Below are 22,601 nucleotides of genomic sequence, written 5' to 3'. Positions count from 1 at the left end.
TGGCTATTATTTCTAGTACTCTGAATTTATTCTTTCAGCTCTTCTAGGCCATTTGCATTCCCGTGTAAGCCAGCTTATAAATCTCCTCCCCAGCTTTTTAACCTATTACTCTGAAATAGTCACCAGCGTAAAAAGAAATTTATTTCCATATAATACAACATGACTTACAGTCCCTAGTCTAATGTTGTTAATTGCCCCAATAGCATCTTCCCCCATAGGGCCCAAGGTCTCACTCAGAGTCACAAAATTCATTCCTTGTGTGTCTTTCGTACATTTTAACCTACAGCAGTTGCTCCATGTTTCGTGGTCTTTTAAAGCAATGCTGGTTTCCGTAGAAGCAGGTGATTTTGCAGAATGCACCTAGTGGAGGCCTTTCTGCTGTTTTTTCATCATCAGATTCTGGGTGTGTAACGTGGACAGAAATCCAGCATAAGTAATATTGCTTTTCTCGGCACACGGCCACAGGGACACAGTGACAATCTGCCCTAGTGCGGGTCACGTTGATCATTTGGTTGCATTGCTAACTGCCAGGTTTCTCCACTGTGAAGTTACTGTTTTGTTTTTGTTTTTTTGGTTTGGTTTTTTTTTTTTTCATTGCTAACTGCCCTGGCAGATGTGGCTCAGTTGGTTGGCGTGTCTTCTCATAACCAAAAGGCTGCGGTTCGATTCCCGGTGACGGCATATGCCTAGGTTGTGGGTTCAGTTCCCGGTCCCTGGTCCAGGCACCTATGAGCCCTGGTCTGGGCACAGGCTGCAGAAACCAAGCTGTATTCCTCTCTCACATCAATGTTTCTCCCTCTCCCACCCTCTCTCTAAAACACGGTGGCAAACTCCAGGCTCATGGGCCGAATCTGGCCCTCCACCCTGTTTTATCCGGCCCAGCACCTTGTTTCTACCCGGCGGCAGCGCCGAGCTCTCGCTTATCTGTTAAGGTATAGTTACATTTCTACAGTCCTAAAGTTACATTTGGCCCTTGGAAGGCAACCGCGAGGCTGATGTGGCCCCCGGTGAAAATGCATTTGACACACCTGCAAAAAGCAATGAAAAAATGTCCTCAGGTGAGGGTAAAATAAACTAAAAAATTCTTTGAGAATATTTAACTAACTTCCTCTTAGCTTGCATGGGTAATGATTGCCTGTGGGTTGTAACATAGTGATTTTCTAAATGCTGTTTCCCCTATACGCCTGAGTTGGCATGTACCTTAAAGAAGCACTGTAGCTCTTCCTCTATTATTACTTATGTATAGACTCATGGTTTCTTGTTTTATTCCATGTATTTTAATCCGTTACTGTCATTAGTTATTGTTTTTCCCAAATTATGAAAGACTAAGGCAGCGAGAGTCTCTTCAAGCTCATTCCTCTGAGCCTGTCCCCAATGTATATTTTTTCATCCTCACCTGAGGATATGTTTTTATCGATTTTAGAGAGAAAGGAAGGGTGAGACAGATAGGTTGATTGATTGCCTCCCATATGTGCCCCCACCAGGGCTCAAACTTGCAACCTCATCATGTGCCCTGACTGGGGATCGAACTCACCACCTTTTGCTGTATGGTACAATGCTTCAACCCTAACCAGCTGAGCCACACTGGCCAGCATCCACCTTTTTTCAACTGCATGCTATATACAACTTTTTGCATATTGCTTCTTTAACTTTAACTTTCTCAATAACATGTCTTGGAAATCACTCCATACCAGTAAATGCGGTCTTTACTCATTCTCTCTACATAGCTACATTGTACCCTGTGCTCACATACTATATAATGTGTAAGTCAATCTACTTTGTTGGGGCATTTTAGCAGCTTCTGGTTATGCTGGGTCATAGTACCCTTGTGTGGGGCTGTAGTCTCTTCCTTCATGAGTCTGTGGGCTTCATGGTCACGGGACAGGGAGCTGATGGGGACATGGGGTAACCCTAAGTTAAAATGTCACGGTGCTCCCTGCTCTGAGGTTCAGCAGTTTTTCTTCAATAAACATTTTTAATGTATTTTTTGCCTTTGGTTACATGGCCAGTTCTGAAGTGGTTGCTTGTGATCATCTTGCCAATGTGGTTACTGCTCTTTGAAGGGAGAGAATTTACTGAGAACTCTTCCACCTCTGGATAATAAATTATATGGTCACGGCCCTGACCAGGTAGTTCCGTTGGTTAGAGTATTGTTCCCATACACCAAGGTTGCGGGTTCGATCCCTGGTCTGGGCACATACAAGAATCAACCAATGAGTGCATCAGTAAGTGCAGCAACAAATCAGTGTTTCTCTCTCTCTCTCTTTCTCTCTCTCTCTCTCTTTCTCTCTCTCTCCCTCTCTCTAAAAATCCACAAATACAGCAAGTAAATAAAACATGATAAATTATATGTTCACTGTACCTAAAAGGGTCAGCCTACTACTCAGGCTAAGCTAGATGTCACCGCATGGCAATGCATCCCTAAGTACTGTGACGGCCAATTTGGATGGGTTTGTAAAAAACCCTGAAAAACGTTATTTATGGACTTTTAAGAAAATATCTTTGGGTGGGAAACCACCACCCCTACCCAAGGAAGTTCCCTCACAGCCAGTCCACCCATCAGTTTCCAAAATCCATTCCCTCCATTAGTTCCCATTCACTGGCTGCCTGTGATTGGCCAGAAAGATGCCAGCTGCTATGGAAACAGAGGTAGCAACAGGAAGAAGGTAGAATAAATGACCTGCAATTTGTATATTGACCCAGTTCGAGCTCCTTTATAGTTTTCCTTTCTAAAGTCATATATTATAATACATAGCATCCAACCTTCAGTTTTGTCTTTCAGCTGGAACTCAGGAAAGCTGAGGAAGCCTTCTTCTCAGGCCCTTATATTAGGGAAAAATCTAGGCAGTGAATATTGTTGAATCCCACGTTCCCATAATGAACACATACTCATTCCAAGATAAGCCGCAGATCATCTGATTTGGGGGGTTGAGAGAGCCTATTGAAAATGGCAGGGACGAAAAGATAATCACACAAATTCTGGATGAAATGAACCTCCAGGCGCACTTGGAGAACTTCATGTTACACAGCCGCAGACCTGGCGACTAACTGCGAAGATCAGAGCTCCTCAAATTCAAATATTCAGCACGTTTGCTGGTGGCTGAGCTCGCCTCAGGGTGTGTCAAGCGTTATAAAGGAGACTTCCTGATTAACTTGGCAATATTTAAAAGACTGCTTTCGTGGAGAGAGCTAGGGCGTTTCCAGTTTTTAAACAGGGTTCTTTTCTATCTGAGGCTGTTTCTTACAATGGGAGGTAAGGGTGACTGAATACTCGATATCATCATCATCAACCTCGCCCAACAAGGCAAACGTGACCGGTTCCGTCTGTGCACTGCAAGGAGAGATAGGCACCCAGATGCTTGGCATCCATGCCTCTCTCTCCTCCCTCCTCTTTCTCCCCCTCTTCTTCTCCCCCCGCCCTTCCCTCCCTCCCTCCTTTTCTCCCTCTCTGATGAAGAAGGGGAGAGGGGACAGGACCACCCTGACAGGTCCATTCCATCACGAGGAGTTGCTTTTATCCCAGAATCTCAGATTATTATACAGAAGAAGCAACAGACTTAAAGGTCACACTGTCAGTAGGGAAAAAAATTTCTAGGGCATTCTTAATATACAGGGTCCGGCAGAAGTAACGCCTGCTTGAGTGTGGTTGGCAGGGTCATAATATGGATGTAATCATTTACAGTTTTAATTTGAACATCTCATCTAAAATGTCCTATGGGCCCTGGCTGGAGTAGCACAGTGAATTGAGCACGGGCTGTGAACCAAAGAGTTTCCAGTTCAATTCCCAGTCAGAGCACATGCCTGGGTTGCAGACCCGGTCCCCAGTAGGGGGTGCGTGAGAGGCAACCACGCATTGATGTTTTTCTTTCTCTCTCCCTCCCTTCCCCTCTCTCTAAAAATAAATAAATAATATCTTTAAAAATGCAATGTCCTAGGTATGTTTGAGTGTTACGTGGTTAGGTTACAGAACGATATGCTTATGATATTGTAATAAAAGGGGTTGTAATAAAGAGGGGGCATTATTTGTGCCAGACCCTGTATAATCACTCCAGCTGTTTGAAACCAGATTCTCATTTTAGGTTCCATTCTTGTTCAAAATCAGCTTCCAACCGACAGCAGCCACGTGGTGCTTCGAACCCACAGTTACTAACGATGAGAACCGAAAGCTTCATCTGCACTTCCTCCTAATGCGTGATCTGAGCCAGTCACCAGACTGGGTTTCAATATCCTGTTTGTAAAGTAGGGATTTCTAACTTGTTGTACCTGTCCCCCATCACTTGCTCCATGGGAGACGTAGAGAACTATTTCTTAGGTGTTAACAAGTAGGTTAGAAGGTTTACACATGCCTGATGAATCTTCAGCAGGGGTGTTCGCTGTACCAATTTAACTTGGATAGTTATCTAGAAGCATTTGATTGTATGCATGCATTTGGGCTAACTTCAGCCGGAGCTTGCCCTAGATAGATACACAGCTAGATTCCTCAGAAATACGGAGTGCTGATTGCTGACTTATTAGAATATTCTGGCTATTTATGGCGATGTCAAAAGAGATCCATTTAAATACCACAGTTCTAAAAGTAGGCCACAGTCATGCATAATTATTTTTCAATGTTTTCTTTCTTGCCTTGTTATCATTTTCCCCAAGGTGATTATGTTGCCTTCATTAAAAATAACAAACACCGAAATATCTCCAATGTGAAATCAGAGAGCGGAAAAATGTCATCGCTTTGGCCAAACGTGCATCGGCTTTAAGCCCGAGCCAATGCAGAAGTGGGCGCTGAAATTCACTCCGCAGAGCTTCCGGAAGCTCCTGCTAATGAAACCGAGAACTTGTCATGACAAGTGCGGCAACCCTGACACGAAAGACATCATTTTCTATTAGGACTGAGACGTTTCAAGCGCGTGTTTATAAGCATAGTCACTTAGAAGTAACTCACAGTATATATATTTTTCTCCCAACGTCAATGCCAAGCTAAACGGTAAAGACTGTGGAAGAGAAACGTCACTAAACAGTCAACGAGAACACATGTTTCATGTCAAGTCTCAGGTCTGCCTTTTGCTTTGGCAGATTTTATGCTGCCATTCTGGAAAGCACGCGTTATTCTATGCACACAGTGGCATTGGCAGCACAGAAATGCATCCCAGTGAAGACCTAGGATCTCCTCCTGTTGCCCTTCACCCTTCCTTCCACGTGTGAAGCCCTGAAACCAGGCGTAGAAGGAGCAGTGAAATATCTCTGCGCCTGCAATGACCAGAGACACCCCAAAACGCACACCTGTGCTTGGGACGCATGTCACTCCTGTGGGTGTCTCCTACTACTCTGACAAGATGTGGTAACTGACCTTGAATCCTGGGAAAAGGCTTTCCAGGATCAACACCTGCAGTTTTCAGGGATTGGATGCCAAGGGCATTGACGAGGTTATTCAAGGTGAAGGACACCGCCATGTGCGCCGCGGGTCTGGGCCCACCAAACACAGGGAGGGGAAGCGGCTTTAAAGAAAGATGTACCGTTACATGGCCAGCGAAGGCAGGCCTAACTTCGACAGTTGGCTAATTGTCATACGCCCCCTTCTATGATTCCAAAAGAGTCTCAGACAGGGCGGGAAGTATACCTTCCACATAAGTTGCTCCTGGGAACTTCCACCAACAGCAAGTGGATGGTCCGAACGCAGTGCCCCACGTGACTGATCACAAAGAACGGAAGGCAGGCAGGCAGCGAGGGCCCAGCGGTGGGCTGGCCCACAGCGCGCACCCACGTGGGGAGTGCGCTCTGCTGGGGCTCCGCCCATAGACCCACCCGGACTGCACCGTAAAGATGCAGGTATTTAGGTGATGGGGGTAAAGCTCGTGGTTTTGCCTGCTGACCCACGCTGTGGTTGGAATCAGCTTTCTCCCTCAGGCTGCCCTAGGGTGTTAGATTGGGACAGAGGTGAGGGCCAAGCACAGTTTTTTTTTCTTTTTTCTTTTCTTGTCATTCTTCTCTTTTATCAAAAGGTTTAATTTTCCATTATAGTTGATGTTCAATATTATTTTGTATTAGTGTCAGGGGTACAGCATAGGAGTCAGACAACCATAGTCTTTTTTTTTTTAATTCTCACTGGAGAATATGTTTCTTGATTTTAGAGAGAGAAGGGGGGAGACAGAGAGAAACATGAGAGAGAAACACTGATCAGTTGCCTCTTGGACGCGCCACAACCGGAGATCAAACCCACACGCTAGGTACATGCCCTGACCGGGAATCGAACCCACCACCTTTAGTTGTATGGAACGATGCTCCAATCAACTGAGCCACCCAGCCAGGGCAACCATATTCTTTATAAAGTGTTCCCCACCCCCCAATATTTCCAGTGTGCCCCCCAAGCAATTTCATGATAGGTTTCCTCCGTGTGAGCAAATGAATCCATCAAAATAAGAACTTTTCAAAAACATGACATTTATCCACGAGATCAGGTCAGTTTTTATTTTTTTTTAAGGAACATGGAAGGTCCATATACAAAAGCTAACAGCAGGAAGTCGATCGTGAAATACGTACAAGGAAATAACATGGAAGAGAAACCAGTTACAATGTCTCACCACGGAAGCGTCACACACTGGCTGCAGCGAGGCGTGGTCAAAGTGTCAGACTCGAACGCTCGGGACAAATGTCAAGACTGTCGTCACACAGCTTTTCGTTTGAACGGCATTTCTTTCTCGGTCATTGTTCAGTTAGTAGGGGCAGTGGCGGGCGGTAGGGAGTCAGTGTCTCCCCCTACACACCAAAAAAAAAATAAAAAGATTTTTTCAGCAGTTAATTTTTTTTTCCTTGGGGAAATATTTGATCTGTTCGTCTCCCATACCATATGTCTCTGTCATTAAATGGGTCTGCATAAATATTTGCCTATTCTAGTTCTTAAAGGAAGGTCATGCAGCATTTCCTAGTTTGGGAAGAGTAAGAATCATCAAAGGCGATTAGTTTTGTACATAAATGCTCACAGTTTCCCTTTTTTGTGAAAAATGTGCTCTTTGTTATTTTTGTTTGTTTCTTGCAAGAGTTGCTCAAGTAATAACCATGGAGCATTTCATAAAATATTCATTTGCTGGGAAATTTTGTATGAAATGACACTGGAAGTATAAAAAACGTCGTTAGGTAACCCTTGGAACAGTTAAAAATATACTTATCTTGTGTGTAAACTATCAAGGTCAGCTGCTGAGCATCTGAGTGTCAGAGCCTTTCCGGTTTTCTAGAAAGTTCTTGGTTTTGTTTATCAATGTGACATCTTGGAAACATCTGACGTTATATGTAGAAACATCAAGGCAATCGTATTTGTACATATTATTAAACATGCAAAAATTTCCTGAAAGGTAGTGTGCCCAAGAATGGGAAGTGTCTCTGAGCTCAGCCCCCACCCCCCCGGGTCCCACTCCATGGGATGATGGCTGTCTTGGAGTCTGGGGGTGCCGCGCATCATTTGGGGGAGGCGGCCCCTTTAATCACCGGCTCCCTGTTCAAATACGTCGCCCAGTAGACCAAGTTGAAAGTGCCGAAGAGGACCGGGAACACGATCCGGGACATCTTGTCGATCTTGCTGATGCTGTTGTAAGTCTTTTTGTTTTCAGGGGTCTTGTCTTCGGGAGGATTCGCCGCGACCGAGGAGGCGGCGTTGGCGGTCCCCGCCGGGGTCTGCTCCTGTGGGATGTTGGGGGGATGGGTCATCTTCCCGGTGGTGTAAGCATTGGTGGACTTATTTAGTATGAGTTCCCGCTGCTTTTTCTGCAAAATATAATAAGAACGTAAGGGTGTGTCTCCCCGCCCCCCGCAGGCAACGGTCAGCTCACGGCTAAAGGTTTATCTGTAAAGAGAGAACCATCCGCTTAGCTCTGGCCGAGGGCAGACCCCACAGGCTGGGAAGCCCACAACCGCACGTGGCCGGTCTTGGAGGTGAAATTCTACCACAGGTCACGTTACTTATGGGGGGGAAACTGGGATCCTGGTTACTGTTGCGGCAGTGGGTATGGGGCCCTGCCAGGGTGCTGGTCTCTATTGTGATAGGGACCGGGGTCCACAGATGAACATACTATCAAAACCCTGCAAGTGAACCCCCAGTATTTGCCCATTTGCCACTGGGAACATTCTGCTTTCAATGCGTCAACATTAAGCAGGATTTAAACTCCAGCTAATGATCTGCATGCTGAAGTATTGCAGGGGGATGTACCGTCTTCTGAAATGTACCCTATTTTGCTGTGTATCCTGGTGCGCTTTTTCACCCAAATTTTTGAGAGAAAAATAAGGATGTACATTATACATGGATAGTACTCATCCCATATCTAGAAATGTTTTTAATCCTTTTATTTGTGCATAGGCGTTAAAAGTGTAAGTCCAGAAAGCAATAATGATATCCGTATGCAAAATTACTACCCTGGAATATGATCATCGGGTTTATTTTTAGAGATAAATAAATAAATAACTGAATTAACAAATGAAAACGGAAGAGATTTTTCCTGAAAGGTTAGGCCCAAAACACGGGTGCACATTATACATGGTAAATACGGTACTCTGAAATGTATCAAAACATAATGGGGATTGATAGATGGATGGAGGCTAGGTGGATGCAGGAATGCATGGACAGATGATGGACACAAAGACAGATGGCAGGTGGTGATGATACAAATAGTGAAATGTTAATGGCAGACAGGTTTTCACTGTGAACATTCCTTGAACCTTGCTGTATGTTTGAAAATGTGCAAAAGGAAACATCAAAAAAAAATTCTGTGCCATTACCAAAATAATACAATCACATTAAAGAAAATTGGGAAAGCACGGGAGAGTGAATAAAGGAAAATGCTAGCAGGATCTGGAAAAAAATACCTGCACCCCCCAAGTTCATTGCAGCATCAGTCACAAAGCCAGGACATGGTACCAGCCTACCCATCCGGCAGCAGATGGATGGATGAAGAAAAGATGGTACATACAAGACTGTCCGGACAAAGTGCAGCCATTGTTAATACAGTGAGAACGGTCTTTGATGTAACCTGGCGGCCGAGGCGAGTGGACTGGAATGCGCATGTGTGGACGATGACGACTTCACTGTACAATACTAGTCAGTGGGGGCGGTGGACACCGTGGAGTGAGCATGTGTACTGTGTGGTCGTGGCATTCAACATGAGTGAGTAGAGCAACGGATCTGCATCAGATTTTGCATTAAGCTTGAACACTCCTCTGTGGAAACTATTCAGGTGATTCAGAAGGCCACAGCTATGGTGATGGCAGCTCCATCACCATGTGCCTGCTCATGCATCACGTCTTGTGCAGAGTGTTTTGGTGAAACATCAAACCACCCAGATGCTTCAGCCCCGCTACAGCCCAGATTTGGCGCCCTGTGACTTCTGGCTTTTTGCAAAACTAAAATCACCTTTGAAAGGGAAGGGATTTCAGACCATTGATGAGATTCAGGAAAATATGACGGGGCAGCTGACGGTGACTGGGAGAATTGCGTGAGGTCCCAAGGCACCTACTTTGAAGGGGACTGAGGTATCATTGTCCTATGTGCAATATTTCTTGTATCTTATACCTTCTTCAATAAATGTCTCTGTTTTTCATATTACATGGCTGGATATCATCTGCACAGACCTCACATATACAATAAGATATCACTCAGCTATAAAAAGTAAGCAGATCCTGCCCTGGCTGGTGTGGCTCAGTGGGTTAGAGCATCATTTGGTAAACTGAAAGGTTGCTGGTTCGGCTCCCAGTCAGGGCACATACCTAGGTTGTGGGTTCAGTCTCCCATTGGGATGCATGAAGGAGTCAATTGAACTATGTGTCTCCCCCTCCCTCTCTCGCTCTCTCCCTCCTTCCCTTTCTCTCTCTCTGAAAATCAATAAGCATGTCCTCAGGTGAGGATAAGAAAAAAATAAGCAGATCTGGCCATCTAGCATTATACTAAGTCAAGTAAGTCAGACAGAAAGACAAGCACATTTATACATAAAACTTAAAAAGCAAAACAAACAAAGGAGAGAAGAACAAGTTCATAGATACAGAAGAGCAGGTCGGTGGTTGCCAGAGTGGAGAGAGGGGGCAGGCAAATGGATGAAGGGGTCCCCAGGTGCAAACTTCCAGTTACAAATAAACATGTCCTGGGCTGTCATGTACAGCACGGTGACTGTAGTTTTAAACAGAGAAAAGGGCAAGGAAATCACCATTAAAACTATGAGAAAACACAAAGCAGAAAGGAAGAGCATAGGGCAGGTGAGAAGACAAGTCGAGCATGTGTAGTATCAGCTGCAGGAGCTGGAGTACTGTGGGGACTCGGGGAGGGAGGCAGGGACAGTCCCCAGGCTGGAGCAGGGACTGGGGCCCCTCCTCAGACATACTAGGGCTCCGCCAGAATCTCCCAGAAGGAACCCATGAACACGGTTGACTAGCAAGCAGGCCTACGGCTTTGAATGGCTTTAGTTTTTTTCTTTTGTATCCTCACCCAAGGATATTTTATTGATTCTAGAGAGGAAGGAATGGAGGAAGCGGAGGAGAGAGAGAGAAAGAAAGGGAGAGAGAAACATCCATGACCCCACCAGGGACTGACCCCACCAGGGACTGAACCCTAAACCTAGGTATGTGCCCTGACGGGAATGAACCCACACCCTTTAGGTGTACAGGATGCTGCTCCAATCAACGGAGCCACCCGGCCAGGGCGGCTCTCACCTCTCTATGTAACCATGGAACAACCAGTCGCTGTGGAAGAGGCTGGTCTCTCTTCACAGCCATGCGGCCATGGGGGTCCTGGAGGTGTGGCCGGGTCCCCCAGGCGCAGCAGCCAGCTCCTGGCCTCCAGCTGCGGTTCTTCAGGGTCAACTTCAACTTCCTCCTCTAGTGACTCTTGCACCCTCGCTGTCCTTTCACAGGTGCGCAGCTCTTGAGTCTACCTTGCACCCCAACGTCGGACATGGCGTTTGGTTCTGGAGATCCCAGCAGGTGACAGCGGCGACAGTCTACCTCTGCAGTGCTTTCCCCTTCTGCTACCAGCGCGCATGCTCCCTCACGCTCCCTTGCGTGCAAGACGTGTCCACCAGCCGACGTGCCTGACCTAGATGCCTACGTGCCCCGCCCTAGGGGGTGGGAACTCCAGCGCCACGCCTCCTGGAGAGCGACACTTAGTCCTGAAGTTTCCTATAATTCACTGAGATCCGCTGCTTACTCTAGAAGACCAGCGCTGTTCTGGGATCAGACAACCCAACTCGCTGTCTCTGCTCCTCCGGACCTGCAGGTCTCCATTAAGACCTGTGGCACGTGGTACCCATGTCAGTGCGGAGTGGGACCGCGGTGGCTGACAGTGACCTCGAGCCCGCGTGACAGCATTTTAGAGTGCTCCATGTGTTTCTTCTTAGACTCCTAGACAGAGTCTGGTGACCTACTTCAGACATGGCTGCCTCCCATCCACCGTCGCTCCGCTATCCAAGACCCAGGCCTTTAGCAAACGGGGTCGTGGTGTTGGGGTGCCCCTCTTCCCAGAGTCCCCTCTCGTTCCTCCTGCACACCCATCCTCCATGGCTCCCTCAGTCCCCAGGACCAAGGCCAGATGCCCCGGCAAGAATCCCCACAGTCCGAGGATGCAGGCCTCCACAAGCATTTTGCCAGCTCCCCACCATCTTCCATTGCAGTTAGCTCATTCCTGTCTCCCTGCCCCCAAAATACACCCATTCCCAAGGTTTCAACTCGTCAAGATCCACTTCCCCTCTTCCGTGTCGGGGAAACGGCGCAGGATGAGTCCCGCTGAACCTTCCTCCAACAGGGGGCGTGGGACTTGGGAAGTGGATCTTCGGGCCTGAGACCTGGGGGCGCAGGGGGCCCGGGCGCTCGGAGGCGGCGGGAAGGATCTGATGGGATGGGCCGTGTGGAGTCGCAGCCTCTGACTTCCACGGGGAATGAAACGCCCACGGTAAATGTAAAATCCCTCACAGGGGCCTCAGATCAGAGCTGAGTGGCCCCAAAAGACTCCAGTGTCCTGGGCTGCCAGGACCGGTGTGTGGCACTGGCTGGGGCCCTGAGGATTCAGGACGCTTCCCGGGACTCCCTGCAGGCAGACTTTGCTAAGGGCCCGGGAAGTCTGACTTTCCCATCCACCCTGATAGCTCTGGTCTGCTCCCCTCTCAGAGCCAAACTGGGATTGCCCGTATTTTACCATCTATACTGCGCACCCACATTTTTGGCCCAAACTTTCAGGGAAAAAACTCTTTCGTTTTCATTTTTAATCCAATTATTTATTTATTTATTTATTTATTTATTTATATTTAGAAACAAACCCGATGATCGGATTTCATGGTATTATTTTGCATACAGATATCGTTATTGCTATCTAGAGTTACACTTTTTAAAAATATATTTTTAAATTTATTTTTGAAGAGAGGGGAAGGGAAGGAGAAAGAGAGAGAGAGAAACAGCAATGTGTGGTCGCCTCTTGCACGCCCCCTACTGGGGACCTGGCTTGCAACCCAGGCATGTGTCCTGACTGGGAATCGAACTGGCTACCCTTTGGTTCACAGACAGGCACCCAATCCACTGAGCCACACCAGCCAGAGGTAGAGTTACACTTTTAACTCCTAAGCATAAATTAAAACCATTTATACAGATATGGAAGTAGCACTACCCATGTATAATGCGCATCCTTATTTTCCCCTCAAAAACTTGGGCCAAAAGTGCACATCGTACACAGCAAAATACAGTATCTGTTTCGGGCACGCGATAATCAGCAGTTTTAGTTCCTCTTCCACGGATGTTAGTGTCACCCGCGCAAGGACCTGCCTGGCTCAGAATGCCGTGTAACCTTTTACCGCAAAATAATCCTTACATGCAGGCACCTGTCAGGCTTACATGTCACATGTAACATGTGCAACATCTGATTGTTTTAAACAGAGTGATGTTTCCCACAGCAGCCCCTGTGCGCCGTTCAGGGAACCCCATGGGTGGAACTGGGGTCCTCCGCTGAGGTGCCCTTCCCAGTGAGTCGCACCCTCTCCACACGACCAGAAAGCCTCTTTCAGAAGACACACCCCGCGGGGAAGGGGCAGAGAACGAGCAGAAGACGGTACTGTACAACTGAAAACCAGACCCGGGTCCTGCCCGGGCAGGAGGTATTTCAGCAAAAGTCCAAGGGCCGGAGAAGAACAGCGTGGGTCATTCAGAGGGGCCCCCAAGCTTTGCCTTGAACACAGCTGGTGATTCCGAATGAACCAGAAATAGGACCCATGGCTAAGTGTCACTTTGCAAGGACCGTGGTTGGGGGCAGGGAGGCAGGGAGCAGACACACTTGGTTTTATATTTGAACGTAGAATCTGGCGCGTTTTCTCTGCGCAGGGAAGCTGAGAGAAGGGAGGAGGGGGGAAGGAGGCTGTACCTTGATCTTAGCCGCCTCCGAGGCTTTCTTGCCGTCCCAGGCCCAGCCTCTCTTGGTGAAGTAGTTCACCGTGGCGAACTCGATGAGTGCGGAGAACACGAAGGCGTAGCACACGGCGATGAACCAGTCCATGGCGGTGGCGTAGGCCACCTTGGGCAGCGAGTTCCGGGCACTGATGCTGAGCGTCGTCATCGTCAGCACCGTGGTCACCCCTGGGGGTAGTGGGGGGACAGCAGAAACAGGGATCAGTGCTGGCACCCACACCCCACGGAATACCCTGAGCATGACAGACAAGGACAGGAAAGGCACCAGTCACTTTATCCCTAACCCAGACCTCCCTCCCACTCAAGGGTTCCCATAACACTTAACATGGGCATAGCGTTTAAAATATTGCTGCCCTGGCTGGTGTGGCTCAGTGGATTGAGCACCAGCCTGCAAACCAAAGGGTCACTGGTTCGATTCCCAGTCAGGGCACATGCCTGGGTTGCTGACCAGGTCCCCAGTAGGGGGTGCGCAAGAGGCAACCACACATTGATGTTTCTCTCCTTCTCTTTCTCCCTCCCTTCCCCTCGCTCTAAAAATAAATAAATAAATAATTAAAAAATTTTTTTAAAAATAAAATATTGCTTATTTTATTTATCTGGTTGAGTGTCTCCTTCTAGAAGATAAACTGGGGAGGGCAGGGTTTGGGGTCTGACTGACATGCACACCCTGACTGTGTCCCCATTGCCCAGCAAGCAGCGGGCACTCAACAGAGATGTGTCGAATGAGGGGCATTTCTTCGTGGCACTAGGTCCAGATCAATTGAGAAAACGTGCACGAAGATGCGCGCACACATTACAAGTCGCGGGCTCTGGGCACACGGATGTGGCTGCCCACCCCACAGCCTTCCAGGGGCCCTTGGGCAGCAGAAGCACCATGTCAGAATCCAAGACAATCAGCGTCCCCTCCAGGTGGCCGTGCGGGGTGCCACTGGCTGGCCACCTTGTGTCCAGGGAAAACTCACAGTGACCACCCAGCCAGCCGGACGCCCTGTTGGGTGACATCGGTCTAGGACTGGCAGAGAACGAACCACCTACAGGGCACCTACTCAGGACTCGGAACTAAGTCACATTTTACACGGGTACCATTACCCACACTTCTTGAGTGAGCAGCTTCAATGTTTAACAGTAGTTCGCAATGTCCCCACGTCTGCCAGCTGGCAAAGCAGCAGCCGTGTCTGGACCCAGGACGGCAGGGTGCTTCCAGCCCCCGTGGCTCCCACAGTTCTGTCTGCTCCGGGGGACAGCACACCTGTCGTGTGTCCCATAGTCATGCGCTCCAGTCCCAACCTCCAGCACCACAACGAGGGGCCTAACCTGGAACGCAGTCTTACAGAAGTCGTCGAGTTGAAAGGAGGTTGTCGGGGCAGCCCCAATCCGGTGTGGCTGGTATCACACACTCAGAACACACATGGCCACAGGCATGAGTGGCCGTGAGCCAAGACCTCCCAGAAGCTGGAAGAGAGGCCTGGAGCAGGTGCCCTCAGAAGGGACTGGCCCTGCTGTTATCTTGACTTTGAATGTGCAGGCTTCAAAGCTGTGAGATTATTCAACTCTGTTGTTTAGTCCCGCAGTGCATGGGGTCTTTTGTTACAGCATCCGTAAGGAACTCATACAACTCTGTGGACGGCAAGAAGGCCCCAGACTAAACCTGGCTGTTTCAGCGGAGGCTTGGGTGGCAGCCTTACAAATTCGGAGACCAAAAGGAACCACATAGGACAGTCTGCAGTAAAAACTTCCTAATTAAAAGCAAGTCATTGCGGGCAGTCACATCCTGGGCTCGTGTGGATCTTTACCTTAACTGAGCCTGACTGTTGTCTTTTCGCCTTGACAATAACATGCCTTTGGGGTGGCAGGGTGATTTCCTTTTTCCAGACCCCTCAGGGTAGAATGCCCCACCAGAGCCCCTCATCGTTGTTGATATTGTGTTAATGATTAACCATAACTATCCTGGCTTGCTTTTTTCCAATCCCGGAGGTTTCCTTGCTTTGCTTTCTCCCGCCTCCCTAATCTCTCACCAAGGGATTTCATGGAAGCGTCCTAGGCCTCCTCCTTTAATTCTGATGTATAAAGTAAGGTGCAGCCCTGGCTGGTATAACTCAGTGGATTGAGCGTGGGCCTGTGAACCAAAGGGTTGCCAGTTCGATTCCCAGTCAGGGCCCATGCCTGGGTTTTGGGCCAGGTCCCCCAGTGGTGGGCGTACAAGGTGCACAAGAAGCAACTACACATGAATCTTCCTCTCCCTCTCTTTCTCCTTCCCTTCCCTTTGCTCTAAAAATAAGTAAATAAAATCTTTAAAAATATATAAAAAAATAAAAGAAGGTACAAAACCGCCGTTCTCTGCAGCATCTCCTCAGTCCCCTGAGACTTTGCTTCCCGGCAACTGCTGTCAGTTTGACTCCAATAAATTCACCCAGATCCTTCCAGGTTTGGACGTTTGTTAGGTTGACAGCACAAAATGAGTACAACATCGCTGGTGTTCACAGCAGCTGAGTCGTCCCCCAGTGTCACCCTTGAAAGGTACGACAGAGTGCCGAGCAGGGAACAAATGCTTAATGATGAATCTGTAGCCATCTCCGACTTTTCTTAAAATCCAGTTAGTCCCTGTGCCGGGGGAAGTGTTCTGTGCCCGACCTGGAACGAGCCAGCTGCTCGCATCTTCCTGGGTCTCTAACACCCTAATGTGCGTTGAGAATCTCTCAGAGGAGACAGCATTTTCTACTAATTTTTTCCCATGCCTGCCTACTAATATCCACCCTGCAGAGCTGGGGGGGTGGGGCGTGGGGAGCCGCACACCTCCCTGAAACATGGCGGAGGCGACCCTGAGTGAGCCGAGGGGAGCCAGGTGCAAGGTTGGAGCGAGAGAGAAGGCACCACAGGGACACCCTGGGCCACACCTGGGGCCACGCTAGTGGGGCGTTCCCCTTAACGCAGGTCACCCTTCTGATAGGGGACTCAAGACTTGGAAAATGTTAGCTTAAGGTAAAAAGCTGTAAGTCTAGCAAGTCATGTGTATGGTAAGCTTTTGTTTCAGAAACTACAGGTAAGGCGCATCCTGGCTCCTGAGAAAAGCAGCTGACCTCCTGGGCCATTGGCTAGAGATTACTGCCTGGGGACATGTTGGAGGCATCTGGGCCTTTTGTGTGACCACCCCACCCTCCCACACACACCTTGAAAACAGCTAACTGCTGAGAACAAAAATGCTGCAGCTTCCCTCACCTAACCCTCCCTGAATTTCAAAGTCCTCACCGCACCTTGTTTACCCTCCCCCACCCCCTTATAAAAGATCTGGCCAGGAAAGAGAAGGGAAGATGGTTTGTTAGGGTGTGAACCCGCTATCTTCTCAGATCACCGGCCATCTGAATAAAGTGCCCATGAAAGATTCAATCGCTGTCATTGCTTATTGGGTTTGGTAGTGACAGGCAGCCCGAACGCCGGTGTCTTTTCCAGTTACACTTCTTTCTTGGGAAGACACGGCGCCATACGAAGAGCCGAGGCCTGAACTGTGCTTTTCAGTTTGGGGAGACGTGAGCATCCCCATTACCATGGGTTGGCGGCAAAGCTGCCTTCTGTTTCGCTCCTCGAATTCAAGGACAGAGGGGTTCAAGGTCAGAGTCCATGTCAGGTGATGTCAGTCTGACTTCTTACCGTATGTGTGTGTAGGTATGTGTCAACTACACGTGTGTGTCATAGGCATGTAGGTATAGGAATATATAATATAGGATATTACCTATATAATTCATTACTATCATATATATGTGACATATTGACTGCCACTTGGGGGGTTAACTTTATAAATTTTTAAAAATTGATTTGAGAGAGGGAGAGAGAGACATCGATTTGTTGTTCTGCTTCCTGATACATTCATTAGTTGATTTCTGTATGTGCCCCGACTGGGGATCGAACCCGCAACCTTGGAGTATCGGGACGACACTCTAACCACTGAACTAGCCGGCCAGGGCCCGGGGTTAACTTTAAAGCAACCTGCCCATTTCACAAAGAACTGCCCGATAAGATGCAACACACAAAGTAGGCCTCTGTGAGGCCTCTAAAAATACTGCGGCGAAATGTCACATAAAGACAGATTGTCGGCACTTTCCAACCTCAGGAAAAGGCTCCCCGTGGAAGGCTTTTCAGAACAGAAGCAAAGATCAAGCGGACCGTTGTCCCCGGAAGTCCGGCTCAGAGAGCCGTCCCACACCCTGATCCTCTAACGCTGCATCCTTCCTAATGGCTCCCGCGGTTTCCAGGTCACAGAGCAGAGCCTGCTGTCACCGGGCGTGGTCAGCGGCCTTCCAGGCGCACCGGCCCAGGCCCGGCCTGGGGACACTCACCAAACACAGTCCTAGCCGGGACGGACTCCCGGTTCAGCCAGAAGGAGACCTGTGACAAGATCACGGTCATTATGCAGGGAAGGTAGGTCTGGATGACGAAGTACCCGATCTTCCTCTTCAGGTGGAAATGAGCCGTCATTATGGTGTATTCACCTGGAAACAAGCACAGGAGCGCCGTTAGCCAGGCACCCGAATTCCGGCCACCCCCACCCCCACGGCTCCCAGCTGGTGTCCTGTGTCCCCGATCCTGACCTCTCTGTACCCTGCACTGCACAAGTATTTGCGTGGTTTGGGCAGAGGAGACCATGGGGACGCGTGGATTTCTATAAGGCCACTACTGTTTGAGTCTCTTGACCTCTCAAGAGCTTCTGCACGCGGGTGCTTTTCCTGGAAAATCAGATTTCAGAGCCTCCCTAATCCCCCTCGCAATCTGTCCCCTCCGCCCTCCCACTGGGCGCCGGCCCCAGTGGGGATTCAGGGTTTAGCCTCTCGGCAGAGAAAACTGGGGAGCGTGGAGGGGTCTCGCCCCGTTTCCCAGCCAGGGGGGCTCCAAGGAACTGGGGGGTGACCACCACACCCCCCCACCCCCCACTGGCCCCAGCTGTGGTAGGGTGACAGCGAACCGCAGCTTCTGGAGGCCTGGGTCCTGGCGGCTGCACTCTCCCGGCCGCTCGCCCGCAGGCACCTCGGCGGGCCCCCTGCCTTGGCGATGCCCCAGCGCCTCCTCTGCATCTGCCTGGCGGTGTGGGAAGCCAGCGGGGACCTCCCGTTCATTGCTGAGAACGATGCTGCGCTGACTGTGAACTGGTAAGGAGCCCGGGAGCGGGAGCAGGGGCGGCTGTGTTTTAAAGGGCTGTGAGCCCGAGGCCCCGGGAGGCGCTTTGAGAAGTGGGGACACAGCTGAGTTGATCTGAGGACGAGAGGACTTTGGCTGAACTGTAAGGAGTCCATGGTGTGGCTGAACTTGAAAGAGGCGCGTGGGGGGGGGGCGCGGGCTGTGCACCAGGAAAACAGACCCTGCATGGCGCCCCCTCTGGGGGTGGTCTGCCGGCTGTGTGGGCAGAGCTGGGGCTTTTGAGGCTGCTAATAACCGGCCTCCCACGCCTGCGGTTGGAACCGACGCCCAGCGCTCAGCAGGGCCAGCTGAGCGCGTGTCCCCGTGTGCCTTTGTCACAGCAAGCTAAACGTCAGAGGTGGATGGAAACATTAAGACCACAGGCGGTGAAACCTGCCCCCTGACCGAGAAGGATACAGTAGCTTTCTGTAGCCCTTTGGGACAGGCTGTGGCAGGTCACAGGCCCACCACCCTCCTGCCTGCAGCTCCAGGCAGATGAGAGCAGGTGACAGGGACCCGGGCTCTGTCTGTCCCTCCCAGCAGAAAATACAAACAGGGACACAGAGAAAGGGGGTGAGCATGCGTAGGAGCCACCATCAGACCCCATTCCCTCTCTGGAACACCTGAGCTCAGGGGAGATGCCTTTCTGCCCCTCTGCAGGACGGTGTGAAATCACTACCCTACTTATAAAATTCTTCTTTGGTGCTGTTCTTTTTACTTCGTTTTGTTTTTGAAGTGACGGGAGCCACATCAGATAATGTGACACAGGAAAAACCACCTTTTCAGAACACCAATAGAGGCGGGAACCTTGTTTACAAACTGGTGCAGGACTCAATGGGATAGCTCCAAGCCGCGGCACCATCCATTAGTGGCACAATTCTTCCACCCTGCATTTCTGCCAGGCCACCTTTGCGCTGGTTCCCATAAAATAGTACCTACTTCCTCTTCTTTTGCACTAAACATGCTAACCACAAGGTGAGGCCGCTGTCCTGTCCCCCCCCAGTACCTGCCAGGATCTCACCTGTCCCCAGGACGCCCAGCAACAGTGGGTAGGAATACAGGTCCACGTGCTTTCTGCCACCCCTGTGGTTGGCTGTTTGAGAAAGTGGGGTGCTGACTAGGGGCTCCCCTGAGGGTGTCCTCTGGGGATTAGAGCTCCTACTGCAATCAGGGCTCATTCCACCCTGTTACCCTTTTCTCCTCGGCCGCCTGGAAGCTCTGAGCCCTGCCCTGCCCACAGCCATGCTTCATGACCCTGGCTGCTGCTGCTGGGCCTCGAGTGGCCAGGAGGTGTCTGTAGACACACCTTGCAGCCTGAGGAAGGGGAAGGCATTTTGTTTCTGGGGACACACGCCTGTTTTGCACCAGGCAAAGCGACAGGTACGGCACCTGTATGCCTCTCAGGTCAGCCTCACGCATATGGGAGTGAGAGGACCTGCTGCTTGTATGGCCTGGACTATTTCTGGCTGCTTCATTGTGCTTTCCAAAATTCAACCCTGGGGACGTCTTTTCCGCCATGCTCACGGCAGGAGGTAGGAGAGCAAGGAAATAAGAATATTTGCAGGACATGGGCTTCCTGTCACTTGTGCGTCTCAGGGCCGAGGCTGTGTTACATAAGCAGGTGGCCTTGGGCAGGGCCAGCGGTCACCGGGGCCTGCGCACATGGGGGCCATTGCACCGCTGATTAGTGCCCAGCATGTCCCCTAATGCCACTGCTGCAGCTGATGTCTCTGCGTGCAGCTGCTGGGCATGGGGGCAGTGCCGGACTGGGCAGCTGCTGGATGCTAGTGCTGCCCCACAGCTGTGGCCGGATCTCGGTGGGACAGGATGGGTGAGCTGGGCCGGAGCCCGCACCCCACCACCAGGGCATGTCCCATAGGCGCCAGGCCTCACCTGTGCTGGTGCTGATGTTCTCCGTGCCCACTGTCTGCCCCATCAGGTGGTACTGGTTCAGCCTGGAGCCGTCTTCTGCCACCACCACCGACTTGGTGGTGTCGTTGGTCCAGACGTACACGACCTCGGAGTTAGGGTACGCGTCTGTGAGGGGCAGGGGGGACAGAAAGCAGCATCAATGAGGTGTCACTGGAAACCTGGCACAAGCCAAGGAGCAAGAGAGATGTCACAAAGTCCAAGTTCAATGGTAAAGCAGCTCGGTTGGCCAGAGCGTCGCCCTGCAATCCCCAGTCATCAACCAATCGATGTTTCTCTCACATCGATGTTTCTCTCTCTCTAAAAATCAATAAACATATCCTCAGGTGAGAAATTAAAAATAAAAAGAGTGTTTAGCATGGTCTGAGCAGGGCAGAACCCCCACTATTCAAGTGCTCCCATTTCTGAAGTACCATTGCTCAGAAACCAGCACCCAGCACTTCCTGGGGCGTGTATTTGGGGGAACGCTATCGCATGGGCCCTGAGACTACAGTACCTGGGGATCCCCCCAGCTCTTTGGCACCAGGCAAGTCACTTACACCCTATGCCTCGGTTTTTCCATCTGTAGAATGGGAGGGGGAGTAACAGGACCTCCTTCGTGGGCTCCTGGGGTACACAATGACATAATGCCTGCAGCCCTGGGGACAACTCAGATGGCATCAGCTGCCAATCCAGGCTCCACTTTGCAACAGCCACCTGTCCTGCTGTCCTGGAAGGAAGGTGGCCTGGCGGGCAGGACCTTCGCCCCTGGTGTCACACCTGGGAGCACCAGGTTGCATGGCAAAAGGCCCCACGCAGATGGGATTAACGCTGTGTGCCCTAAAATCGGGAGATTAGGCTGGATTTTCCCAGGGGGCTGGGTATAATCAGAGCCCTTCCAAACAGAGAACTTTCTCCAGCCGGAGCCATGCGTACTCAGAAAAACTCGAGGCCCGACAAAGGGACTCGGCCATCTTTACGGGCTTTGCAGATGGAGAAAGGGGTCGAGAGCCAAGGCAGCCCCTAGAAGGTGAAAATGACCCCAGTGACAGCGCGCAAGAAAACAGGAGCCCCCAGATGTGAGTCCCACACAGATGTGAGTCCTGCTGTTAACCCCAGGGGGGCTGGCAGCAGATGCACCCCCAGGGCCTCCAGAGAGGCTGCACCCCCTCCGACACCAGATTTTGGCCCCGTGAGACTCACAGCAGAGAAACCTGGCCCCCGCTGCATTTCTCCCCACAGAACTGTGGGGTAATGAATGTGCCGTTTTATTTTTTCCAGCTTTATGGAGATATACCGTATTTATCAGACTATAAGACACACCCCCAGATTTGGGGAGAAAATGGGGGTGCGTCTTGTAGTCTGAATGTAGCTTACCTGGCTTGCTGTGGTGGTGGGGAGAGGCGGTGGTGGAGCGGGGCCAGAGGTTATGAAATATTTTATCACATTTTTTGCTTCAAAAACTTTTTTTCCTATTTTCCTCCTCTAAAACCTAGGCGCACCTTATAGTCTGGTGCGTCTTCTAGTCCTAAAACTATGGTAATTGGCACACGGTATCGTATATATTGAAGGTGTACAGGGTAATGACTTAATACATGATAAAACGATGACCACAATAAGGTTGGTTATGAATGCTGAGTTTGTGAGGGCTTCTTGGGGCAGCGATGGAAACTAGAACAGGCAGATGGAGAACTGAGCTGACAGTCTGTCCCCTAGAACAGGCAGACAAACTTCAGACGCGTAACAAGTGAGGTGTAGGAAGCGCTCTGGAGAAACGCAAGCCGGGAAGAGAAAAGCGGCACAATTTTAAAAGAGGAGCGTCTGGGAAGCCCTAACTTAGGGGACCTGAAACAGGAGCGCTGTTAGGAAAGCGAAGGTCGAAGGTCGCAGAAAGGGCTCTGCAGGGGCCTAATGTGCCTGCGGTTCCCGAGGGGAAGCCAGGGGGCGCTGTGGCGGGTCTGGGCAGAGGGCAGAGGCGAAGACCAGACACCACAACCGGGCCTGGGGCCAAGTTGAAGCCCTTGATCTTCCCAGGGAGCTAGCGGAGAAGACCCAGCGGGTTCAGCAAACGCGTGACATGGTCTCACCCGCTGTAAAAGGGTCGCTCTGGCTGAGGC

General features: G+C 50.2%; 2 protein-coding genes across 2 annotated transcripts in view; one reads left to right on the top strand and one right to left on the bottom strand.

Moving 5' to 3' along the window:
• Nucleotides 1–6,491: 6,491 nt before the first annotated feature.
• The window catches only part of GABRA5 (gamma-aminobutyric acid type A receptor subunit alpha5), a 60,977-nt gene continuing 44,867 nt past the window's right edge, over nucleotides 6,492–22,601 (bottom strand). The window contains exons 8-11 of the mRNA XM_045825019.1: nucleotides 20,470–20,613; nucleotides 17,742–17,894; nucleotides 13,367–13,578; nucleotides 6,492–7,749 (exon numbers count right to left, since the gene is read on the bottom strand). Of these exons, the coding sequence (XP_045680975.1) occupies nucleotides 7,444–7,749; nucleotides 13,367–13,578; nucleotides 17,742–17,894; nucleotides 20,470–20,613 (815 nt within the window). The 3' untranslated portion in view covers nucleotides 6,492–7,443. The remainder of the gene's footprint in view (nucleotides 7,750–13,366; nucleotides 13,579–17,741; nucleotides 17,895–20,469; nucleotides 20,614–22,601) is intronic.
• GABRB3 (gamma-aminobutyric acid type A receptor subunit beta3) overlaps nucleotides 18,435–22,601 on the top strand; it is a 249,630-nt gene continuing 245,463 nt past the window's right edge. The window contains exon 1 of the mRNA XM_045825016.1: nucleotides 18,435–18,548. Within this exon, the coding sequence (XP_045680972.1) occupies nucleotides 18,451–18,548 (98 nt within the window). The 5' untranslated portion in view covers nucleotides 18,435–18,450. The remainder of the gene's footprint in view (nucleotides 18,549–22,601) is intronic.

Source organism: Phyllostomus hastatus, unplaced genomic scaffold, assembly GCF_019186645.2.
Source record: "Phyllostomus hastatus isolate PE091 unplaced genomic scaffold, TTU_PhHast_1.1 phas_scaffold_555, whole genome shotgun sequence".
In the NCBI taxonomy this organism is placed as follows: Eukaryota; Metazoa; Chordata; class Mammalia; order Chiroptera; family Phyllostomidae; genus Phyllostomus; species Phyllostomus hastatus.
The sequence above is the reverse complement of the archived record's forward strand: the minus strand, read 5'-3'. Positions and strand labels throughout refer to the sequence as shown.